This window comes from Loxodonta africana, chromosome 24, assembly GCF_030014295.1.
Source record: "Loxodonta africana isolate mLoxAfr1 chromosome 24, mLoxAfr1.hap2, whole genome shotgun sequence".
Taxonomy (NCBI): Eukaryota; Metazoa; Chordata; class Mammalia; order Proboscidea; family Elephantidae; genus Loxodonta; species Loxodonta africana.
This window is the reverse complement of record NC_087365.1, coordinates 29,040,896-29,064,038: the sequence shown is the minus strand read 5'-3', so window position 1 is coordinate 29,064,038 and position 23,143 is coordinate 29,040,896. Positions and strand designations below refer to the sequence as shown.

Below are 23,143 nucleotides of genomic sequence, written 5' to 3'. Positions count from 1 at the left end.
TGGTTCTTGTGTCCGCTTTGAAATACCTCAATCACTGTGGGTTTTTTCTTTTTGTTGCTGTTGTTTTTTTTTTTTAATTTTTTTGAGCACTTCCTTACTTCCTGAAGGATGTTGGATTTTTGATGAAATTTCTTAAACACAAAGAAGAGAGCTGTCTTTAAAGAAATGGATTTAGAATACAAGAGCCAGGTGACTGAATGGAAAAAAGTTCTATTTTGAAATACAGCACTAATGTAAACTTACGCCTTGAATAAAATATATTATTCATTTATGTATTAAAAAATTTTTGAGGTCCTATTATATGGCAGTCACTGTTTTGGCCACTGAGAATACAGATCGTCCCTTCCCTGTTTGAACTTACATTCTATTTGAGGAAGACAGACAATAAACAAATACAGGAATTTCTTCCTTGACATGCATGAAGTTTGAGGAGAAGAGTTTAGTTAAATAACTCCAGGCTACCAACAACAGGGTTTCAATTCAAGTACATGATAAATTCACTGTAATTGCATAAAGTATATAAACTTCGTGACTGGCTCTTCAGTCCACAGATCACTACATAAATAATAGTAGCTCATCATGATAATGCATGTGAAAGCCGGACAATGAATAAGGAAGACCGAAGAAGAGTTGATGCCTTTGAATTGTGGTGTTGGCGAAGAATATTGAATATACCATGGACTGCCAAAAGAACCAACAAATCTGTCTTGGAGGAAGTGCTGCCAGAATGCACCTTAGAGGCAAGGATGGCAAAACTGCGTCTTACATACTTTGGACATGCTGTCAGGAGGGATCAGTCCCTGGAGAAGGACATTATGCTTGGTGGAGTACAGGGTCAACGGAAAAGAGGAAGACCCTCAACGGGGTGGATTGACACAGTGGCTGCAACAATGAGCTCAAGCATAACAACGATTGTAAGGATGGCGCAGGACCAGGCAGTGTTTCGTTCTGTTGTGGGTAGGGTCGCTATGAGTCGGAACCGACTCGATGGCACTTAACAACAACAACAACATCATCACAAGTGACCAATCACGTCATTTCTTCCAAAGTCTGTTGGTGATTGATTTGTGCGTCTTCAGTTTATGCACAGACAGCAAAGCATGGAGATCTGTTGCCTCCTTATCTCCCAGTGATGTACCTACATGATATTTTACAAAAATGAATTATTGAAAGAGGAATTTGGCCAACAAAGATTAGGGTGTAAGAAGAAAGGAAATGTGATAGTGCTGGAAGTGAAATTAAAATCTAACATACAAGGAATTATAGGAGAAACAGTTGACCATGGAAATGTTGACATGACTGCTGTTGGATAGACTGTAGATATGCAGCTATAGGGACTTAGTGAGGGCAAGTGTATCAACATAAATGAGGAAAGTGGTAGTGACAAAAAAGATGAAGATGTCCCAGAGGAAGTGACATCAGCAAAGGCTCCACATTAAAGGAACTGTTGGAGAGATTTTACAACATTGGAAGTGCAAAGGATAAAATGTTGAAAGTGGATCCAAACTTAGAAAGGAGTATGATAACTCAGCAAGGCAGGAGCAAGATGCTTGCTCTGAATTTTAAGTTATACAAGCATTCTTCAAACTATTCTTGGTAAAAAAAAAAATTTTTTTTTTAGCCAAAACTGAAACACTTCAACTGCCAGTGTTTCTGATGTTTTAAATTAAAAATAAATAAATAAAAATTTTTTTGTTTTAAATTACAGTGTACTAAATACATATTCTTTTCACTATTTTTTTCATTTCTGTATATCTGGGTGGCACAAGTGCTTTGTGATCAGCTGCTAACCTAAAGATTGGCTGTTTGAAACTGCCTAGTGACTTGGTGAAAGAAAGGCCTGGTGAACTGCTTCTGTAAAGATTTCAGCCAAGAAAACCCTACGGAACAGTACTACTTTTTTAATTCATTTACTGTGCCTTAGGTGAAAGTTTAGAAATTAAGCCAGTCTCTCATACAAAAAGTTATACACACCTTGCTGTGTGTACTCCTAGCTGCTCTCCTCTTAATGAGACAGCACATTCCTCCTCTCCACCCTGTGTTCCCCACGTCCATTCAACCAGCTCCTGTCCTCCTCTTCTCATCTCACCACCAGACAGGAGTCACCCACATAGTCTCATGTGTCTACTTCAGCCACGAAGTTCACTCCTCACCTGCATCATTGTCTATCTTATAGTTCAGGCCAGTCCCTATCTGTAGAGTTGGTTTTGGGAATGGTTCGAATCTTGGGCTATCAAAGGGTCTGGGGACCATGACCATGAGGGTCCCTTTGGTCTCAGACCATTAAGCCAGGTCTTTTTATGAGAATTTGAGATCTGCATCCCACTGTTCTCCTGCTCCATCAGGGATTCTCTGTTGTGTTCCCTGTCAGGGCAGTGATCTGTGGTAGCTAGGCACCATCTAGTTCTTCTGGTCTCAGGCTGATGGAGTCTTTGGTTTATGTGGCCCTTTCTGTCTCTTGGGCTCATATTTTCCTTGTGTCTCTGGTGTTCTTCATTCTCCTTTGCTCCAGGTGAGTTGAGACCAGTTGATGCATCTCAGATGGCCACTTGCTAACGTTTAAGACCCCAGACACCTCTCACCAGAGTGGGATGCAGAACGTTTTCTTAATATATTTTGTTATGCCAATTGACCTACATGTCCAGTGAAATCATGGTCCCCAGACCCCCATTCCTGCTACTTTGGCCTCCCAAGCGTTTGGTTGTGTTCAGGAAACTTCTTTGCTTTTGGTTTAGTCCAGTTGTACTGACTATCCCTGTGTTACGTGTTGCCCTTCCCTTCACCTAAAAAAACTTTTGTCTACTATCTAATTAGTGAATATCCTTCTCCCTCCCTCCCCACCCTCTTACCCATCAAATAATATTTTCTTCTGTGTTTGAAGTTTATCTATAATAATGGTCTCATACAATATTTGTCCTTTTGCAGTTGACTAATTTCACTCAGCATAATGCCTTCCAGATTCCTCCATGTTATGAAATGTTTCACAGATTCATCTTTGGTCTTAATCGTTGTGTAGTATTCCCTTGTGTGAATATACCATAATTTGTTTATCCATTCATCCATTGATGGGCACCTTGGTTGCTTCCATCTTTTTGCTATTGTAAACAGCACTGCAATGAACATGGGTGTGCATATATCTGTTTGTGTGAAGGCTCTTATTTCTTTAGGATATATTCCAAGGAGTAGAATTGCTGGGTCCTATGGTAGATCTATTTCTAGCTTTTTAAGGAAGCCCCAAATCGATTTCCAAAGTGGTTGTACCATTTTACATTCCCACCAGCAGTGTATAAGTGTTCCAGTCTCTCCACAACCTCTCCAACATTTATTATTTTATGTTTTTTGGATTAATGTCAGCCTTGTCGGAGTGAGATGGAATCTCATTGTAGTTCTGGTTTGCATTTCTCTAATAGCTAACGATCGTGAGCGTTTCCTCATGTATCTGTTAGCAGCCTGAATGTCTTCTTTGGTAAACTGCCTTGAACAGTACTACTTTGTAATACATGGGGTCTTCTTGAGTCAGGATCTTCTCGATGCAATGGGTTTTGTTTTGTTTTGTTTTTTTAAATGAATCTATAACTGACAAAGTTTTTAATGTTTTGACAGAAAAAATTTAAAGGTCATTGAACAATCATTTTTTTCATCGATTTTTGAGACCACTTTCCATGGTTTCAATTTATATGGTCATTTTTTTGATCCTGCAACTACCATGCAGAAGGCTGCTCATCTTTAGTATGTCAGATGGTAATAGTGCTATGACAAACATTAATTAGGCTAAGAGGAATTGAAATGCCAAGTGAGAGGGGGAATTGATATTTTACATAAGGCGGTTTACAGAAAGTGTCTTTATTTAATAAAGTGACATTTAAGCAGAGACTTGAAAGAAAGGAGGGAGTGAGCCAGGCAGATATGTCTGAGAAGAAGCAGAGGAAAGATATGATATGACTCATGTTTCCTAAGAATCATTCTAGCTTCTTTAAGAGCAAAGCCTGAAAGAGAGAAGCCAGTTATAGGGTAGCAATGATACAGGAAGAGATCATGGTGGCTGGGACCAGGGAGTAGTGGCGGAGGTGAGGTGTAGAGATGATGGATATAATCACTGGTGTACTGGAGTGGCTCGTACTGGTTCATGACAGCTGATTGTTAAAATTTCAGGAATTTTTCAGTCTGGTTGCTAAACTGTTAGTAGTTTGAAGTTGGCCTGGTGGGAATATTTACATCACAGAAATTGGCAAATACTACAAATCAGGATTTTTGTTTTGGACAGTCGTTTAACATTTATAAGTCTGTTGCCACCTGCATATAAACATTTTGAAGGCAGAACTGAATATGGAGTATAAAAAGTTTTTGGATGGTCACAGCACGTGCACCATGAGCAACAGGATAGGGGAGGGTAAAGGATGATATAAGAACTAGTGTTCCCATCACAGAAAGTGGAGGGAAAACTTCTTCTGAGTTTGAGGAGTAGGACACTTGGGCTAAGAGGGAGAGGAAAATAGTTTTTCTTTTTTAAATAGAGTTAGGGGTCCATTTATGTTCAGGAGGCAAGCCTGGGGAGTCAGGGGTTGGCAGGAATCCAAAAGGCCAGAAGAATTGTTGACTTCACAGACTTGAGTATGTGGTTTATGGCCGAGTCACAGACCAGCAGATGAGACATATCTTGATATGTTTAGGAAACTTGAATTTTTCTCATATTCTAGGGGAAGTGGGGGTGAGTCAGTCCTCAGAGCCAGTTCCCAGGACCTGGCCCTGGAGTAACCAAGGACTTTGAGAAGGGACCACAGAAGGGTGTGGGCAGGCAGGTGTGAGGAGCAAAGAGACACATGGAGCAGAATCTGAGGAAGCTTTCATCTGGCACCTTCCCTCAGGCTGGGCCTTCATGTGAAGAAAGAAGTAGCTGTGGGGAAACGGGTCCACATTAACTATCTGTTCATTATCAAGAAATGTTTCCTGAGTGTCTACTGTATCCCCTGGGCTGCTCTCCCCCTGAGGTGATTGTTGTGAGGGGGATAGAAAGCCCCAGGAGAGGACTGCTGCCATCTTCATCATTCTCCATGAGTTCTGACCCCCCTTCCCCAGTCTTATCCACTCAGTCATGTGGAGTGTCAGTAGGACAATCCTCACAGCAGCTGATCCAGGGGTTCTCAACATTACTCTATCATATGGATTCCTTTGGCCACCATGGAGCCCAGTGTTCAAATAACCTGGAGACGGTCTACAACAGAACCACCCACTCAGTTGCCCCTCACTCAGCTCCCCTCTGCTATTTCCTCTATGGAACCTCTAGAACCATGAGGATGCTCTTTGAAAACGCTTGGCCCACCCTACCTTCCACAGGGCCCCACATGCCTCCTGGGAGCTGGGAATCTCTTAGAATGTTCCAAGCAACTCCTGAGGGGGTTGGAAAAGGAGTGTCACCTCTCTTAACTCTAGGTGGGTCCTGACACTGTGTGACATGTGGGACCTCCTGGTGTGGCCCTCCTTGCTGACCTTGCCCCATGGGAACTGACATTGGCCTGACCTCCCTTCCTGAAGCCTGAGCTCCCACAACTTACATTCAGGCCCTCTGCTTCATGTAGACATAGATGGCAGAGACAACAACCACTAGCAGCACCTTGAGGCCTAGGGGTAGGCCTCCGAGGAGGACGCATAGAGTTGACTGCTCTGGGTCTGGAAGTCAACAGACAAGAGACACCATTAGAGGAGGCATGCAGGAGACCAATCCCAGGGTTTCCATTTACTCCCTCTGAGGCTCCCTATGCCCAGTGATGCCCTGAAGCCTTTGAATCTGCATCCTACTCATTCTCACTTACCTTCTCAGTGGTCAGGACAGTCTTCCTTGAGGGAAGGGTTTGGGAGAACATGTACTCAGAGGCACAAAAGTGGGATGCCTGGTTTAATTACTTGATCCTCACGACCCTGTGGGACAGGTGTTATTATCCCCAGTCTGATGAGGAAATTGAGGCTCAGAGAGTTTAGGGAGGGTCAAAAGATGAATGGGATTCAATCCTAGGGATGTCTATCACTGTGACCCCTTAAGATGGCCCCTAAGGCCTTCTTTTTGGAGTCAAGACATGTCCAACCTCTCAGGGTCATGGGAATGATGTCAACACTGCAGGCAAGGGAGTGAGGATAGGTTTCACTGGGAGAGCTTTAAGGCTTTGCACCAAGGAGCTGAGGGTGGCCTAACCTCATGTAACCTGCTGGCTGTAAGCACCATGGTAAGTCAGGGAATCAGAGTCTCATGCCTGGGAGGGGCCTCACACATGATCCAGCCCACCTGTCCCAGAGCAGATGCCTGCAGTCTTTCTGTTGGATCTTGGTAAGCATTTTTTTGGATTCTTTGTATTTTTACTAGGAGTGGTTTTTGCTTTTAAAATTAAATAGAAATAGTAAAATATTTTTATTTTCAAGTAAGTAGGATAATGCTGGTGCCTCTTTAAAGAAGGAGTGGAGACCTCCCCATTTGTTGCTGCTGGGATGTTGGAGGCCACAAGTCTCAGCTGAGTCACTCTCTGGATCCTTCTCTCAGCTAAAGACAGCTGCATTGCCCAATATCACACCTCCTTCTAGGTAACCGGATCTAATGACTGGGTGAATTGGAGTGTACAGGCTCAGCCCCATCCCGTAATTTGACACAACTGTTAAAACCATCCTAAACTATACAGCCCTGTGTGGCTGAGTATTCTGTTGTTTAACTGCAACTGTGGTTCTATCACAATTCAATGTCCTTCACCTCCAGTTCTTCCTTCACCAGCTCATGGGTATCGATCCTGATGGCACTCCCCAGTGAGCTTCCTGCATTCTTAGATCCATTTTGAAGTCTGTTTCCCAGGGAAACTGACCGATCAGAATTGGTCTGATAGTGGTCTGGAAAGCAGACTCTAAAATGAAAATATGAAACTGGATCACTCATGTTGTGGTTGAATTATGTCCCCCTCAAAATATATGTTGAAGTTCTAGGTCACAGTACTTGTGCACGTGATGTTATATGGCAAATAGTCTTTGCAGGTACAATCAAGTTAAGCTGAGGTCATACTGGATTAGGGTGGGCCCTAAATCCAGTAACTGATGTCCTCATAAGGAGAGAGAGATTCAGAAATACAGACCCACAGAAGGCCATGTGATGATAGAAGCAGGGATTGCAATGATGCAAGTACAATCCAAGGAAGGCTGAGGATTGCTCGTGACCACCAGAAGCTAAAAAGAGCCAAGGAAGGACTTCTAGCCTCCAGAACTGTAAGAGAATAAATTTCTGTTGTTTTAAGCCCCCTAGTTGGTGGCAATTTGTTGCTGCAGCCTTAGGAATCGAATATAGCACGTTAGCTGGCTGGCAGTGAAGGCTCCATCTTTGACAATAAGAGGAGCCTGAATTGGTGCTGTTGTTAAAACTTTCACCAGTAGTGACTGGCATGGTATATACCAGAAGAAGGAAATAACCCTAACATCAGGCATTTGAAGACTGGTTGGAAAATGGTAATTTTAAGAACTATGAAATTGAGTGGCTATAGCCAGGGGATCAATCCTTTGGAGAAGGATAATGAAAAGCTAAGAGTGATTAATCACCACTTAAAGGCAAAGCATGAAAGTTAGAGGATTTCTTAGCAGCATAGTAGATTCTTATCTCCTGGAACCAGAGAGTTGAAAATCCTGAGAATTGGCCCAGGACAGAATTACAACAGCAGCAGAGCTACAGAGAAGGTTGAATGCATTCTCGACTTCTATGGCCCTGCTATGCTAAGGGTAGGACCTTGACTGGGAGGTAGCGGGGCCCTGAGAGGAGTCCCTGGGTGTTGAAAATGGTTAAGCATTAGGCTACTAATTGAAAGGTTGGTGCATTGAGCCCACCCTTAGGCACATGAGGAGAAAGTCCTGGTGATCTGTTTCCAAAAGTCATAGCCATGAAAACCCTGTAGAACACAGCTCTGCTTGAATCATTTAGGGTAGCCAAGAGTCAGAACTGACCCAACAGCCGCTAGTTTGGTTTTGGTTGGTTTGGGATTCTGAAGTGCAGGTAGGGACATATAGGCCAATGCACTCAAAAATCTTCAATTGACTTCTGGATTACTAAGGACAGTGATGACAGGATAGCTACTTATCTCCAAAAATATCCTTCCTAAACCATAAGAAAAAACAAGAAAGGAAAAATAAATCCTACACAAAAACAAGGCTCTCGGCAATACTTGAGAGAATGCTAAAACTGCGAAGTAACTGTGAGTAAAAAGAGAAAAACCACTAAATCCTAGTGAGCAATCTCTTATGCTTCCAACTGTAGGTTCTGGGAATGATGACCAGCCAGAGAGGAAACCTTGTTCTAACTGGCACAAATTTGCTGCATAGGCTGGATTCAGGGGTTCAGATTTACTCTGATTAGTTTAGGACAATCACCTGGTCTAATGCCAAGACCTCTTCACCAACGTCCCGTATTACTCCCTGAGTCCAGTTGTCCATCTATAGAACTCCAAACCAACAGGGTGGTTGAAGCAAGAAAGGAGACCACAGATCAACAGAAATATCCATTTTTCTCAGTTCTAATAAGTTCTTTTAGCTATTCTCGTGGTGCACATAATAAATTTTTTGTTTTCATGGTTTTTTTTTTTTTTTTTGGTCCCTTAGCACTTTAATGTTGCTTTCCCACTGTCTTGTGCCCTTCTTCTTCCAATGAGAAGTCATGCGTCATTTGTGTTTTTCTCTTCTACATCATGTCTCTGTGTATGTGGCTCCATAAAAAAAGATAGTCTTTTAATCTCTCATTTTCAGCAGTTTGAATATAATGTTCCTAAGTTGTGCTGGAGTTTACTGGGCTTCCTAAATTTATAGATTAATTTCATTTACTAAATTCAAGACACAGGCAGCATCAAAAGCAGATGGAAGGAATACACAGAGGCACTGTACCAAAACAGTTGGTCGATGTTCAACCATTTTAGGAGGTAGCATATGATCAAGAGCTGATGGTATTGAAGGAAGAAGTCCAAGCTGCACTGAAGGCATTGACACAAAACAAGGCTCTAGGAATTGATGCAATACCAGTCGAGATGTTTCAACAAACGGATGCAGTGCTGGAGGTGCTCACTCATCTATGCCAAGAAATCTGGAAGACAGCTACCTGGCCAACCGACTGGAAGAGATCCATATTTGTGCCCATTTCTGAAGAAAGATGATCCAACAGAATGCGGAAATTATCAAACAATATCATTAATATCACAAGTAAAATTTTGCTGAAAATCATTCAAAAGTGGTTGCAGCAGTACATTGATAGGGGACTGCCAGAAATTCAAGCTAGACCCAGAAGTGGAATGTCATGGCTGATGTCAAATGGATCTTGACTAAAAGCAGAGAATACCAGAGAGATGTTTTCCTGTGTTTCATTGACTATGCAAAGGCATTCAACTGTGTGGATAACATTGTGAAGAACGGGAATTCCAGAACACTTATTTGTGCTCATGCAGAACTGTGACCAGGAGGCAGTTTGTTCGAACAGAGCAAGAGGATACTGCTGGTAGAATTGGTTCAGTGGTAGAATTTGCTTCTTCCATGAGGGAGACCTGTATTCCATTTCTGATCAATGTACCTCACATGCATTCACCATCCATCTGTCAGTGGGGGCTTGCAGGTTGCTATGATGCTGAACAGGCTTCAGTGGAGCTTCCACACTAAGACAGACTAGGAAGAAATGCCTGGCAGTCTGCTTCCCAAATTAAGCCAGTGATAACCATATGGATCACAACAGCCAACCCATTTGTACATGGGGTCACCATGAGCTGGGGGCCAACTCAAAGGCAGCTAAAGACAACAATGGATTGTTCTATAAAAAGCAGGAATGACTACTTCTAACATTATAAAAATGAAATTAAGATACAATTTAAAAAGTGCCAGGTGGCGTGGAGTGGAGGCCTCACCAGAGGTAGACTGTGCTGTGGTCCTTCAGGGCAGCGGTGAACTTCAGGGTCAGGTTTTTGGTTACTGCTGGCTGCCCGTCATGCACCACCTGGCAGGTGAGCATCACATCCTTCTTGTGAGCAGATAAGTTCACCAGGATCCAGTGTTCAGGTTATAGGCCACACCCTTTTTCTCAGTGGGGACCGAGGCTGAATCTGTTTGGTACACATTTCTGCTCTCCAACCAGGTCAGCTATAGGCTCTTGGGGTAGAACTTCTTCACCTGGCAGGTGACGTTCACCTGGTTCCCTTGAATGGGTCGTTGGGTAACCTCCAAGGTGGGTGGGACTGAAACAGCACAGAGCAGAAGCTCTGACCTTATGAAACAGACAGATCACAGCGGGACTGGGGGGCTCGATAATGTTTAGCTCCCCCCATCGTGGCAGGGCAATCATCGAGGACAGTGCTAGGCATGCAGCAGGTGCTCAAACAATATAAGTCCTCTTTGCATAATGAATGAAATCACTGGGCACAGTGCCTGGCACACAGTAGATGCTGAAGAAATGATAGCTCCTATTAAGGTAATAATGAGTGAAATCAACAAGCATAATGCCTTGCATGCAGTCAGAACGTAATAACTGTACTAAAATAAATAAAATCACCAAGTACATGTTGTTGTAGTTGTTAGGTGCCGTCGAGTTGGTTCCGACTCATAGTGACCCTACGCACAACAGAACAAAACGCTGCCTGGTCCTGCACCATCCTCACAATTGTTGCTATGCATGAACCCATTGTTGCAGCCACTATGTCAATCCATCTTGTTGAGGGTCTTCTACTTTTTCAGTGACCTTCTACTTTACCAAGCATGATGTCCTTCGCCAGGGACTGATCCCTCCTGATGACATGTCCAATGTATGTGAGACATAGTCTTGCCATCCTTACTTCTAAGGAGCATTCTGGTTGTACTTCTTCCAAGACAGCTTTGTTCATTATTCTGGCAGTCCATGGTATATTCAATATTCTTCACCAGCACCACAATTCAAAGGCGTCAATTCTTCGGTCTTCCTTATTCATTGTCCAGCTTTCTCATGCATATGAGGCGATTGAATACAGCAGGGCTTGGGTCAGGTACACCTTAGTCTTCAAGGTGACATCCTTCCTTTTCAACATTTTAAAGAGATCTTTTGCAGCTGATCTGCCTAATGCAATGCATCTTTTGATTTCTTGACTGCTGCTTCCATGGGTGTTGATTGTGGATCCAAGTAAACTGAAATCCTTGACAACTTCAATCTCCTCTCTGTTTATCATGATGTCGTTTATTGGTCCAGTTGTGAGGATTTTTGTTTTCTTTATGTTGAAGTGTAATCCATACTGAAGGCTGTGGTCTTTGGCCTTCATCAGTAAGTGCTTCAAGCCCTCTTCAGTTTCAGCAAGCTGAGGCCCCATTCTTCTTCATATAGTCCAGCTTCTCGGATTATTTGCTCAGCATAAAGATAGAACAGGTATGGTGAAAGGATACAACCCTGACACACACCTTTTCTGACTTTAAACCATGCAGTATCCCTTTGTTCTGTTCGAATTACTGCCTCTTGATCCATGTACAGATTCCTCACGAGCACAATTAAGTGTTCTGGAATTCCTATTCTCTGCAAGGTTATTCATAATTTTTTATGATCCACACAGTTGATAGCATAGTCAATAAAATGCAGGTAAACATCTTTCTGGTATTATTTGCTTTTAGCCAGAATCTATCTGACATCAGCAATGATGTCCCTGGTTCCACATCCTCTTCTAAATCTGGCCTGAATTTTTGGCAGTTCCCTGTTGATATACTGCTGCAGCCGCTTTTGAATAATCTTCCGCAAAATTTTGCTTGCATGTGATATTAATGGTATTGTTCAACAATTTCCACATTTGGTTGTATTACCTTTTTTGGGAATAGGCATAAATATGGATCTTTTCCAGTTGGTTGTTCAGGTAACTGCTTTCTAAATTTCTTGGCATAGACGAGTGAGCATTTCCAGCACTGCATCCATTTGTTGAAACATCTTAATTGATATTCCATCACTTCCCAGAGCCTTGTTTCGTGCCAATGCCTTCAGTGCAGCTTGGACTTCTTCCTTCAGTACCATCAGTTCCTGATCATATGTTACCTCCTGAAATGGTTGAACCTTGACCAATTCTTTTTGGTATAGTGACTTTGTATTCTTTCCATCTTCTTTTGATGCTTCCTTGTTTAATATTTTCCCTGTAAAAATCCTTCAGTCTTGCAACTTGAGGTTTGAATTTTTTTCTTCAGTTCTTTCAGCCTGATAAACACTGAGCCTGTTCTTCCCTTGTGGTTTTCTATCTCCAGGTCTTTGCACATGTCATCATAATACTTTATCTTCTCCAGCTGTCCATTGTAACCTTCTGTTCAGCTCTTTTACTTCATCATTTTTTCCTTTTGCTTTAGCTACTCGACGTTCAAGAGCAAGTTTCAGAGTCTCTCCTGACATCCGTTTATGGTCTTTTCTTTCTTTCCTGTCTTTTTAATGACCTCTTGCTTTCTTCATGTGTGATGCCCTTGATGTCATTCTACAGCTCATCTGGTCTTCGGTCATTAGTGTTCAACATGTCAAATCTATTCTTGACGTGGTCTCTAAATTCAGGCGCGTGTTTGATCAATTTCAGACTGCAGAAGTTGGTAAAAATCTTCAATTTCTTCATCTTTGGCCTTAGTGATTGGTACGGAAATTTGAATAGTACTCGTATTGACTGGTCTTCCTTGTAGGCACGTAGATATTATCCTATCACTGACAGCTTTATACTTCGGGATAGATCTTAAGATTTTTTTTTGATGATGAATGTGATGCCATTCCTCTTCATGTTATCATCCCCGGCATAGGAGACCATAGGCTTATCTGATTCAAAATGACCAATACCAGTGCATTTCAGCTCACTAATGCCTAGGATATCTATGTTTATGTGCTCCATTTCACAGGGGCTTAGTATGTAGCTAGTGCTCAGTAACTGCCATTGCTATTGGTAAAATAAATGAAACTAACCCTGTGCTTGGCACATGGAAAGTGTTCAGCTGGAAGCTGCCATTAAAACAGTAGTTGAAAGAGTTGAGCAGTGTTAGTGACACATTGTAGGCTTATGGCAATTGGGAGGGACTATTTTTTATTAGGAATTGGATTCCAGGAAGTTCAATCCCTGGAGCAAACCTAGGGGAGGAGACTGGGTGCTGGGTGAGGGTCTGGGCTGGGTGTGAGTGTCATCTACCTCGGATGGTCTCAGACAAGTTGGCCATCCCACGAAGAGAGTCCTGTAAGGTACTGTGAGCCACCTTGCAGATGACGACCATGGGTGTCCTCTCGGGTCGGCATCACCTGGGTCCTGCTGGACATGTTGTAGGAGACACTGTTGCCTGGCGGGACCTCCTTGGTCTGGAGGGCAGGGAGCTCATTCACATTTTTTTTTAAATAATTTTTATTGTGCTTTAAGCGAAAGTTTACAAATCTAGTCAATCTCTCACACAAAAACCCATATACACCTTGCTACACACTTCCAATTACTTTCCCCCTAATGAGACAGCCTGCTCTCTCCCTCCACTCTCTCTTTTCGTGTCCATTTCGCCAGCTTCTAACCCCCTCCACCCTCTCATCTCCCCACCAGGCAGGAGATGTCAACATAGCCTAAAGTGTCCACCTGATCCAAGAAGCTCACCCCTCACCAGCATCCCTCTCCAACCCATTGTCCAGTCCAATCTATGTTTGAAGAGTTGGCTTTGGTAATGGTTCCTGTCCTGGGCCAAACAGAAGGTCTGGGGGCCATGACCACTGGGGTCCTTCTAGTCTCAGTTAGACCATTAAGTCTGGTCTTATGAGAATTTGGAGTCTGCATCCCACTGGTCTCCTGCTCACTCAGGGGTTCTCTGTTGTGTTCCCTGTCAGGGCAGTCATCGGTTGTAGCCAGGCACCATCTAGTTCTTCTGGTCTCAGGATGATGTAGTCTCTGGTTCATGTGGCCCTTTCTGTCTCTTGGGCTCGTAATCAACTTGTGTTCTTGGTGTTCTTCATTTTCCTTTGATCCAGGTGGGTTGAGACCAATTGATGCATCTTAGATGGCTGCTTGCTAGTGTTTAAGACCCCAGACACCACTCTTCAAAGTGGGATGCAGAATGTTTTCTTAATAGATTTTATTATGCCAATTGACCTAGATGTCCCCTGAAACCATGGTCCCCAGACCCCTGCCCCTGCTACACTGGCCTTCGAAGCCTTCAGTTTATTCAGGAAACTGCTTTGCTTTTGGTTTAGTCCAATTGTGCTGACCTCGCCTGTATTGTGTGCTGTCTTTCCCCTCACCTAAAGTAGTTCTTATCTACTGTCTAATTAGTGAATGTCCCTCTCCCACCCTCCCTCCCTCCCCCTCTCGTAACGCAAAAGAATGTTTTCTTCTCAGTTTAAACTATTTCTCAAGTTCTTGTAATAGTGGTCTTATGCAATATTTGGCCTTTTGCAACTGACTAATTTCACTCAGCATAATGCCTTCCGGGTTCCTCCATGTTAGGAAATGTTTCACAGATTTGTCACTGTTCTTTATCGATGCATAGTATTCTATTGTGTGAATATACCAGAATTTATTTATCCATTCATCCGTTGATGGGCACCTTGGTTGCTTCCATCTTTTTGCTTGTTTTTAATCCGTTCTGCCACTCTCCATCTCTTTATTGGTGCATTTAGGCAATTTACATTCAGGGTAATTATGGATAGGTGTGAGTTTAGTGCCATCATTTTGATGTCTTTTTTTGTGTGTTGACAGTTTCTTTTCCCCGCTTGATTTTATGTGCTGAGCAGATTTTCTTTATGTATTGTCCTTTCTCATATTTGTTGTTAATTTTGTTTCTGCTGAGTCTGTATTTTTCCCTTGTATTTTATTTTGATGAGTAGAATAGTTTGTCTCCTTTGTGGTTACCTTATTATTTACCCCTATTTTTCTAAATTTAAAACTAACTTTTATCTTTTTGTATCGCCATATCTTCCTCTCCATGTGGAAGGTGTATGATTATATTTCTTACTTAGTCTCTCTTTATTATTTTAATGTTGTCTTCTTTTATATAGTAACATCGCTGTTACCCTGTTTTGTGCTTTTTTTTTTTATAATCTTGCTTTTTTTTTTTGGATTTCCCTGTTTGGGTTGACTTCTAGTTGCTCTGCCCAGCGTTCTAGTCTTGGGTTGATACCTGATATTATTGATTTTCTAACCAAAGAACTCCCTTTAGTATTTCTTGTAGTTTTAGTTTGGTTTTAATGAATCCCCTAAACTTGCGTTTATCTGGAAATGTCTTAATTTCACCTTCACATTTAAGAGACAGTTTTGCTGGATAGATGATTCTTGGCAGGCAATTTTTTCCTTCAGTTTTTAAAATATGTCATCCCATTGCCTTCTTGCCTGCATGGTTTTTGCCGAGTAGTCCGAGTTTAGTTTTATTGGCTCTCCTTTGTAGGTGACTTTTCTTTTATCCCTCGCTGCTCTTATAACTCTCCCTTTATCTTTGGTTTTGGCAAGTTTGATTATAATATGTCTTGGTGATTTTCTTTTGACATCTACCTTATGTGGAGTTCGATGAGCATATTGGATAGATATCTTCTCATCTTTCACAATATCAGGGAAGTTTTCTGCCAACAAATCTTCAACAATTTTCTCTGTATTTTCTGTTATCCCTCCCTGTTCTGGTACTCCAATCACTCAGTTATTTCTCTTGATAGAGTCCCACGTGATTCTTAAGGTTTCTTCATTTTTTTAAAATTCGTTTATCTGATTTTTCTTTAAAGATATTAGTGCCAAGTGGTTTATCTTCAAGTTCAGAAATTCTAGCTTCTACTTGCTCAGTTCGGCTCCTCTGACTTTCTATTGAGCTGTCTAATTCTGTAATTTTATTGTTAATCTTTTGAGTTTCTGATTGCTGTCTGTCTATGGATTTTTCCAGCTTATTAAACTTTTCATTATGTTCCTGAATAATCTTTCTAATTTCTGCAGTTGCTTTATCTGTGTGTTCCTTTGCTTGTTCTGCATATTGCCTCATTTCCTTCCTGATGTCTTGAAGGGTTCTGTATATTAAACTTTTGTATTCTGCATCTGGTAATTCCAGGAATGCATTTTCATCTAGAAGATCCCTGGGTTCTTTGTTTTGAGAGCCTGTTGAGGTGATCATGGTCTATTTCTTTATGTGACTTGATATTGACTGTTGTCTCTGAGCCATCTATACACTATTGTATTAGTTTATGCTTGCTTACTGTGTAGTAGCTGCTTGTTTGTTTTGGTATACCCCTATGGGTTGCTTGAGTGAGCTAGCTTGATTATTTTCACCTTTGGAGCTCTGGGGTCCTGTCCCCAGCTGGCTAGAGCTGTTATCAGGCATATCAGTCTAGGAGTCCATTCAGTTTTCTTGTATGAATTCAGCTCAGGTTTCCAGGTAGCTGATCATCAAGTGTGTGGTACAGGCTCTGTCCTACAGTCTTAGAGGGGCAGGGGTGATTGGCATATATACTGGTATCTGATTGCAGCAGGAGGTCATGCTCTGAACAAGGTAGGGGGCTGAGAACCGACCCCCAAGTGTCTCTGAAGAAAACATGTCTCTGTTCCCTAGAGCGTGCTGGTGGGTGGTTTCTGCAGAGGGACCATGGGTACCCAAAGGTTTTGGTTGTAAGGACTAGGAGGTACCAGTTATCTTTGGACCCCTGTCGCAGGTGGCTGGGTGACCTGAATGGAGCTACCAGTCCTTTGGTCCCTGATGTGGGTAGGTGAGGACCTTGTTTAATAAGCAAAGCAATGTCAAATGTCAAACACCCATCTCTCCACCGCACAGTTGAAATGGTTGGAGTCTGCCAACAAGGGCCTATTCTCCCGAAATAGGCCCACACAGGTCCATGCAGAAGGGAAAGGTGCTCAAGGTCCGTGGACAGTTTATGCCTGGACAGAAGCCACTTCTGTCCTGAGCTCCTCCAGTTAATGGAGCTAGCAAATTGTCTTTTCCCCCCAGTTGCAATTTTTTTCTTCCCCCAAGGCCAGGAGGATGGCTCTAGGTGCTCACCAGGGTCTATCTCAGGCCCAGGGATTCACCTGCTGAAGCTGGTTTGTGGGTGGGGGGGTGCGGTAAAATATACACAAGTACTTAGCTTTTGCCCAGAGCACCGTTCTCCTCAGGTTCCGGAGGTGTGAGTGGGCTGTGTGGCTGGCTGCTTCTCCCTGAGGAAACTGCAGCCTAACGCTAGGACCAGCCCGCCGCCACCGCAGACGCTCTGGGAATGATGCTTGAGGGCTCCCCATGTTTCAGGTCTGGTAACTCCTCTCCACTGCTGAACATTCTCTCCCTTCCCCTGCCACTCAGTTTGTTGTCTAGGCTTGCCTTTGATGCTCAGGGCTCCCAGCTTGTCACAAATATACTCGTTTCACTTGTTTTTTCAGGTCTTTGCTGTAAAGAGGGCTCGCCGGAAGCGTCTGTCTATTCCGCCATCTTGGCTGCACCTCCCTCATTCCCATTTTTGAACCACTTCAGGGTGACCTCTTTGTGGGAAAAGCTGTGGAACTCTCAGGTGAAGCCCACTGCCCAAGTGTGGGCCTTGCCAAGGGGCCTGATACCAAGGGCGGAGAGGGCTTGGCTACAAGACGGAGCATTTGTAAACAATAACTGTCATTGCATCATCATCATGAATGATAATCATGTGACACTATTCAGACTCTTCAGACTTATTATTTTCTAATCCTGCTAATGATGCTGGGAGGGAGAGGTCACTGTCTTCATCTCATAGAGCCGCAAACAAAGGTTCAGGGAGGTGAAGGGACCTGACTGAGGGCAGATAGCAAGTAGCAGGGCCGTCATGGAATTCTGGGCCTGAGTCCAAAGTCTGCCTTCTTTTCCCTGCACCAGGTGATTTCCCCATCAATCTTGGCACTGGAACAAATTTACTCACAAGTCTCATTCTTTGTATTAACTCTTCCTAGCAGGCCTCACCCAGAAACCTTCCTATTTCAGAGAAAGCATTTATAGAAGTAAATGCAGGGGAAGAAGTGGCAGAGTGGGACTGGCATGAAAACAGAATCTAAGCTGACCACCCCACTGGCAGTGTGGTCGCCAAATGTCCCAGATACCCCATCTGTAAAGTGGTACCATAAGCATTCTTATGGTGAATTTCAAATGAGGCAATGCCAGCATTTCTGCTGTGAACAAAGCACAGAAGATGCTTAACAGAAATAAATGCAAACCTATCTTTAACACATGCTCTATTTACATCCAAAGTTCCCTTTCCTTCAGGTATTTATTATTTCATACTTTTTATTCTTTCCACCAGTATTTCAGCAGGGCCTAATCTGTGTAAGCCCGGAAGTTGAAAGGAGGGAGCAGGGGAATGTTTCTCTGAACCTGGGGTCTTCTTTTGGGTCAGCTTTGGATGGAAAATGGAGATCCCTGAGCACTGAGAAAGTCCAAAGACAGTAATTTCTTAACCATTACTTAAAAAAGACACACACATGGGGTTACTAAGCCCAAGCAGTTCCAGTGCCCTGAAAGCTTCCAGGAATCAAAGAATCTAAGAACCAGGGCAGTCCCTACCTGTGTGTGTGGGTCCTAACGGAGTGTTTCTGGGGTCTCCAAATTGTTAATTATTGCCCAAATTTCTGCACCAGCAAATAGTAAAAATATTTGCATTTGTGACTACATGACTTGCCTCCTAACACCCATGGAACATTTTAGGACATAAAAAGGAGGGTGTCACTTGAATAATCAAGTCATGAGAACACCAGGTGTCTGGATATCCCTAAAAACACAACGTGGTATGACCAGTGACCATTTACTGTGAGCTCCTGGGTCCTGATGCTGGTCTGATCCCTCCAGCCCCTCAGCCCTTTCATCCTCCCTCCAGCTCTGTGCACTAGGTGGCAGTGACCCCCATTTATTGGATGGGACTCAGAGAGGCATGTGCTGGCCAAGGATACACAGTGGGTAATGCGGGGGAGCTCACCCCACAAGGGCTGACTAATGTTAGCATATCGGTGCTTTATCTTTCTAACCCTCAGTGTCTGTTTCTGCAAAAAGTGGATGAAAACACCATCCTGGTAAGATTAGGAATGGTGTATGTACAATGCAGAGCCTGGTGTATAGTAGGTGCTCAATAAATAATAGCTATTATTGAGATTGTAAGATCTGCTCATTACGAGTTCTTAAACTCGTAATGTTTTATTATTGAGATTGTAAGATCTGCTCATTACGAGTTCTTAAACTACATATTTACTCTTTAGGTAGTAAGAAGACAAAAGGAAAGCACAGAAAAACACCAAAAAGACTCCCAAATTCTGCTATAGGGGGAAGGAAAAAAGCCCCAAATAAAAAAAGCAGTAAAAGGCACCAAATTATCATTCTCCCTTTTTTAAATAATCCCCTCAGGAAGTAAGTTTGGCTGATGGGTTTGCAAAACACAAACAAGATCAAGGGCGTTTTCCTCCAGATTGGCTCCTTATGGAAGCTGGAAGCATTCTGTGAGGGGGAGGGAACAGACTTGTCAGTGACAATGTGGTGTGCTGGGGGAGGGAGGGTTCTGTGGCTGAACAGTGAGCATTTGTTGAAATTCCCTCACCTGTTCAGACACAGACCTGTTTAAAGATGGGAAGGTTCCCTGAAAATGAGCTGGATCTGAACCTGGCTTTGTCTGGGCTTCCCCTCTTGGTGGACAGAGAGCGTGGGAGCCCCTTCTCAGCCCTGGAGGCATGTCCATGGGTAGGGTGTCCATGCCACACACCTAGGGCCTGTTTTCTCAGGCCCCCAAAGATCTGTCACTGACACATGCTATTCTGAATCACCCATACCCCGAAAGCTGTTCTGAAGCCCTAGTTCAGTGGGAAGCCTCCTTTGTCAGGAAAAAAAATACAACTTTTTTTCTGTGATCTCAGAGAACATGTAGCTCAGGGGCTCTCAGCCCTGGCTGTGTATTAGAATCACTTACAGTTATTTAAAAATTCAGATGCCCGGGCCCATGCCAGACCAATTAAATCAGAATTTCTAGAGAGGAGCCTGGGTCTTGGGTTTTTTTTGAAAGTTCCCTGGGTGATGCAATGAGCAGCCAAGATTGAAACCACTGAACTAGTGAACCCTCACCCCAAACCCCACTTATACTTGAGCCCTAGAGAGGAAACATGACCTGTCCAAGGTCATATGGTTTGGCATAACATTTATAGCTGACATTTATTAAACGCTTACTACATACTGGGCACTCTTAAGCACTTTAACATGTGTATTACTCCTCGAATTCTTACAGCTTCTCTAAAAAAAACAAAAAAACCATTGCCCTCCAGTTGACTCCGATTCACAGCGACCCTATAGGACAGAGTACAACTGCCCTATAAGGTGCCAAGGAGCAGACGGTGAATTCCGATTGCTGACCTTTTGGTTAGCAGCTGAGCTCTTAACCACTGAGCCACCAGGGTTCCGCAGGCTCTCTAGGAGGTGGGAATTAGTGTTAACAGATGAGGACACCAAGGCCTAGAATGGTACCTTGTCTGAGGTCACAGTCAGGAAGTGGCAGAGCTGGGATTTGAACCCAAGCGATCAGACTCCAGCCTGCACTCTTGTAACCACTGCACTCCTGACTGTCAGCAATAACCACAATCTAGAGGCCTGTATACATCCTCTCCAGTCCTCACAGGACCCCCGAGTGGTGGCCAGGATTATCCCTGTTTCAGAGACGGGAAACTGAGGATTCGGGGGAAACGAGACTTGCTCAAAATCACAAGCTCTGAGATGTCAACAACTATCATTTACTGAAGGTCTGGGGTGGTGCAGAGGTTAAGTGCTCAGCTGCTAAACAAAAGGTCAGCGGTTTGAATCCACCAGCCACTCTTAGGGAGAAAGATGTGGCAGTCTGCTTCTGTAAAGATTTATAGCCTGGGAAACCCTGTGGGGCAGTTCGACTCTATACTATAGGGTCGCCATGAGTTGGAATTGAGTTGATGGCAATGGATTTTTTTTAAAAATTCTTGCACTAGGCTCATTGTATTTCTCAAGACATGCAGAAAGATGGGTGTGGCTATCCACAGTCTACAGGTGAGGTAAGCGGAGCTCAGTAAAGGGAACCAGGTTGTCCAAGGTTACACAGATTTTCTGAGTGCTTAATGTATGCTAGGTGCTTTACAAAAAGGACCTCAAATTTTTTCACTCTCCTGAAAGTAATCTATGATTATCACCATTTTGCAGACGAGAAAACTGAGGCTTCAAGGGGTAAAGTGAATATATACAAGTGGGAATTTCCTGGGGCCGCCTAAGCTTTCACATGCCCTCAGCAGACCAAATGCCCGCCTTCAGGAGCCCTGACACTGACTGCCACCCTCCCTTTTCCCTCTGCGATCCTTGGCTTCAGCAATTACAGTGAGAACTCGCTCTCTTTAGTACCCAGGCTGGTTACTCTGCAGCAACAAACAGAAGACCCTGGGCTCCCGACAACCTGCATCTGGAATGTAAACATTTGCCCACCGGAACCCCAAACCCTCCAGGGATTGCCTTCCCCTCAGCCTCCTCAGTCTTCAGAGCTGTGCAGTGTGGGTGCTTGTCCTCTGTGGGTTGCCCTGGGCCCCTCTCTGTTCCATCTGCACTGCCTTTTACAGAGCAGGCTCCCGGGCTGCTCAGGGGAGGAGCAACATCACAGAAATGGGGGAAAAGACGCCTCTTGAGGAGCAGATTCAACAAATCCTGAGCTGTCTGCAGTATCTGTAGGATCTGGGTTGCAAAGTGAGCCCCTCCTCACCCTGTGGGACTTTTTTTTTTTTTTTTAATGCTTATTGCTGCAAAACAGAATCATACAAGATTTTAAAAGGAGAGGGCTGGAGCATTCTCCACACTTTGACAAGCACAGCGGGGTGTGGCAGAGAGCAGGGGCTGTGGAGTCAGGCTGCTTGGGGTTCAAATCTCAGCTCCCCTACTGGCCACAGACAGGTCCCCTCTCCAAGCCTCATGTCCTCACCTGTAAAAGGGCAGTGAAGGGCTGCTTTCTCATACCTCTGGTTTAAGTGTAAATGCCATCATGGGGACACGATGGAGCTCCCGGCCCCCCTTCTCATCCCGGCCATCACTTGGGAAGACAGTGTGGCGGAGGGGGACGGGCACTCACTAGGAGTTAGCACTGAGTCAGGGTTGAGCCACTTGCTACTGTGGTCACTTCCACAAGAGAAAGGGACGCACATCTGGAAACTTCAGTGTCCCCACCTGTAATGTCTGTAAATCACGATGAAGCCACCTTCCCTGCCGATGTTCAGGATTGTGGGAAAACTCAGATGCTCTGGGAGGGATTCTGGCCCAATCCACGTAAACTAAACTACTCACTATTCAGGTAAACTAAACTACCCACTATCCACGTAAACTAAACTACCTACTATCCAGGTAAACTAAACTGCCCGCGCTCTCTGACCCAGCAGCACCACCCCAGTGGACGCCCCGCGTGAGGAGGACGATGCAGGTGCAGGCCACCCCTGGCAGCACCATGTTAACAGCTGGAGATTGGGGACAGCCTACATATCCATCCACAGGAGACTGTAAGATAAATAATGACACGTCCCTATGATGGGGGATTCTGCAGTTGTGAAAAACAACGGAGAAGCTCTGTACGTACTGAAATGGCTGACACAGAGTGACCTGGCTTAGGTTAGAGAGAGGCTTTGCAACCATCTATGGGCCTCGCGGTCTGAGTGTGAGGGGCATTCTCAACCTTTGGGAAGTTGATGAAAAGCAGCAATGCTGGCTCCTGCTCAGTGGTTTCATTCAAAGAGCTTTCATTCAGCACTTACTGTGCTTCAGGCTCTCCTGTGGACAGAGTGTCTAACGGCGGAGCGGTAAGGAGCCTGGAACCAGATCTGGGTTCTGGTCCAGATCCCACCACTAATTCGGCCTGTGACCACAGTCAGGCCCCTATTGTCTCCCAGCCTCAAGTGCCCCATCTGTGAGTAGGGGCAGGGTTAGACGGTGTCTAAAGGTCTTTCACGGCCGACATCCAGGATCCAGGAGTTGGGAAGAGGACCTTGGGCCTCTGGCAGAAAACCCAAAAGAAGCATCTTTGCTGCCTCAGCCGGGTAACTCCTAAGTCACCCACATGGGGAGCCTCATCTCTGGGGTGAGGAACATTCTGAGATGACTGAGCCTGGCTCCGGGCCTCTGTGCTCAGTGGGGGCATTGGTCCCGAATTATGGGGTTTTCCCGGCACAGCCCTCAGCCAGGCCATCCCCCTCAGCATCTCCCCCAACTA

At 44.1% G+C, this 23,143-nt stretch overlaps 1 protein-coding gene across 8 annotated transcripts in view; it reads right to left on the bottom strand.

Moving 5' to 3' along the window:
• The window catches only part of LOC100674055 (signal-regulatory protein beta-1-like), a 108,990-nt gene that overhangs the window by 40,571 nt on the left and 45,276 nt on the right, over nucleotides 1-23,143 (bottom strand). For 3 of the 8 annotated variants that reach the window (XM_064275895.1, XM_064275896.1, XM_023550098.2), the window contains 2 exons: nucleotides 5,553-5,667; nucleotides 35-4,894 (listed from right to left, as the gene is read on the bottom strand). The exons of 3 other annotated variants lie outside the window; for them this stretch is intronic. In XM_064275895.1, the coding sequence (XP_064131965.1) occupies nucleotides 5,555-5,667 (113 nt within the window). In that variant the 3' untranslated portion in view covers nucleotides 35-4,894; nucleotides 5,553-5,554. Of the gene's footprint in view, nucleotides 1-34; nucleotides 4,895-5,552; nucleotides 5,668-23,143 lie in introns of those variants that run through there. 2 more of the 8 variants (XR_010319229.1, XR_010319230.1) reach the window with 2 other exon arrangements.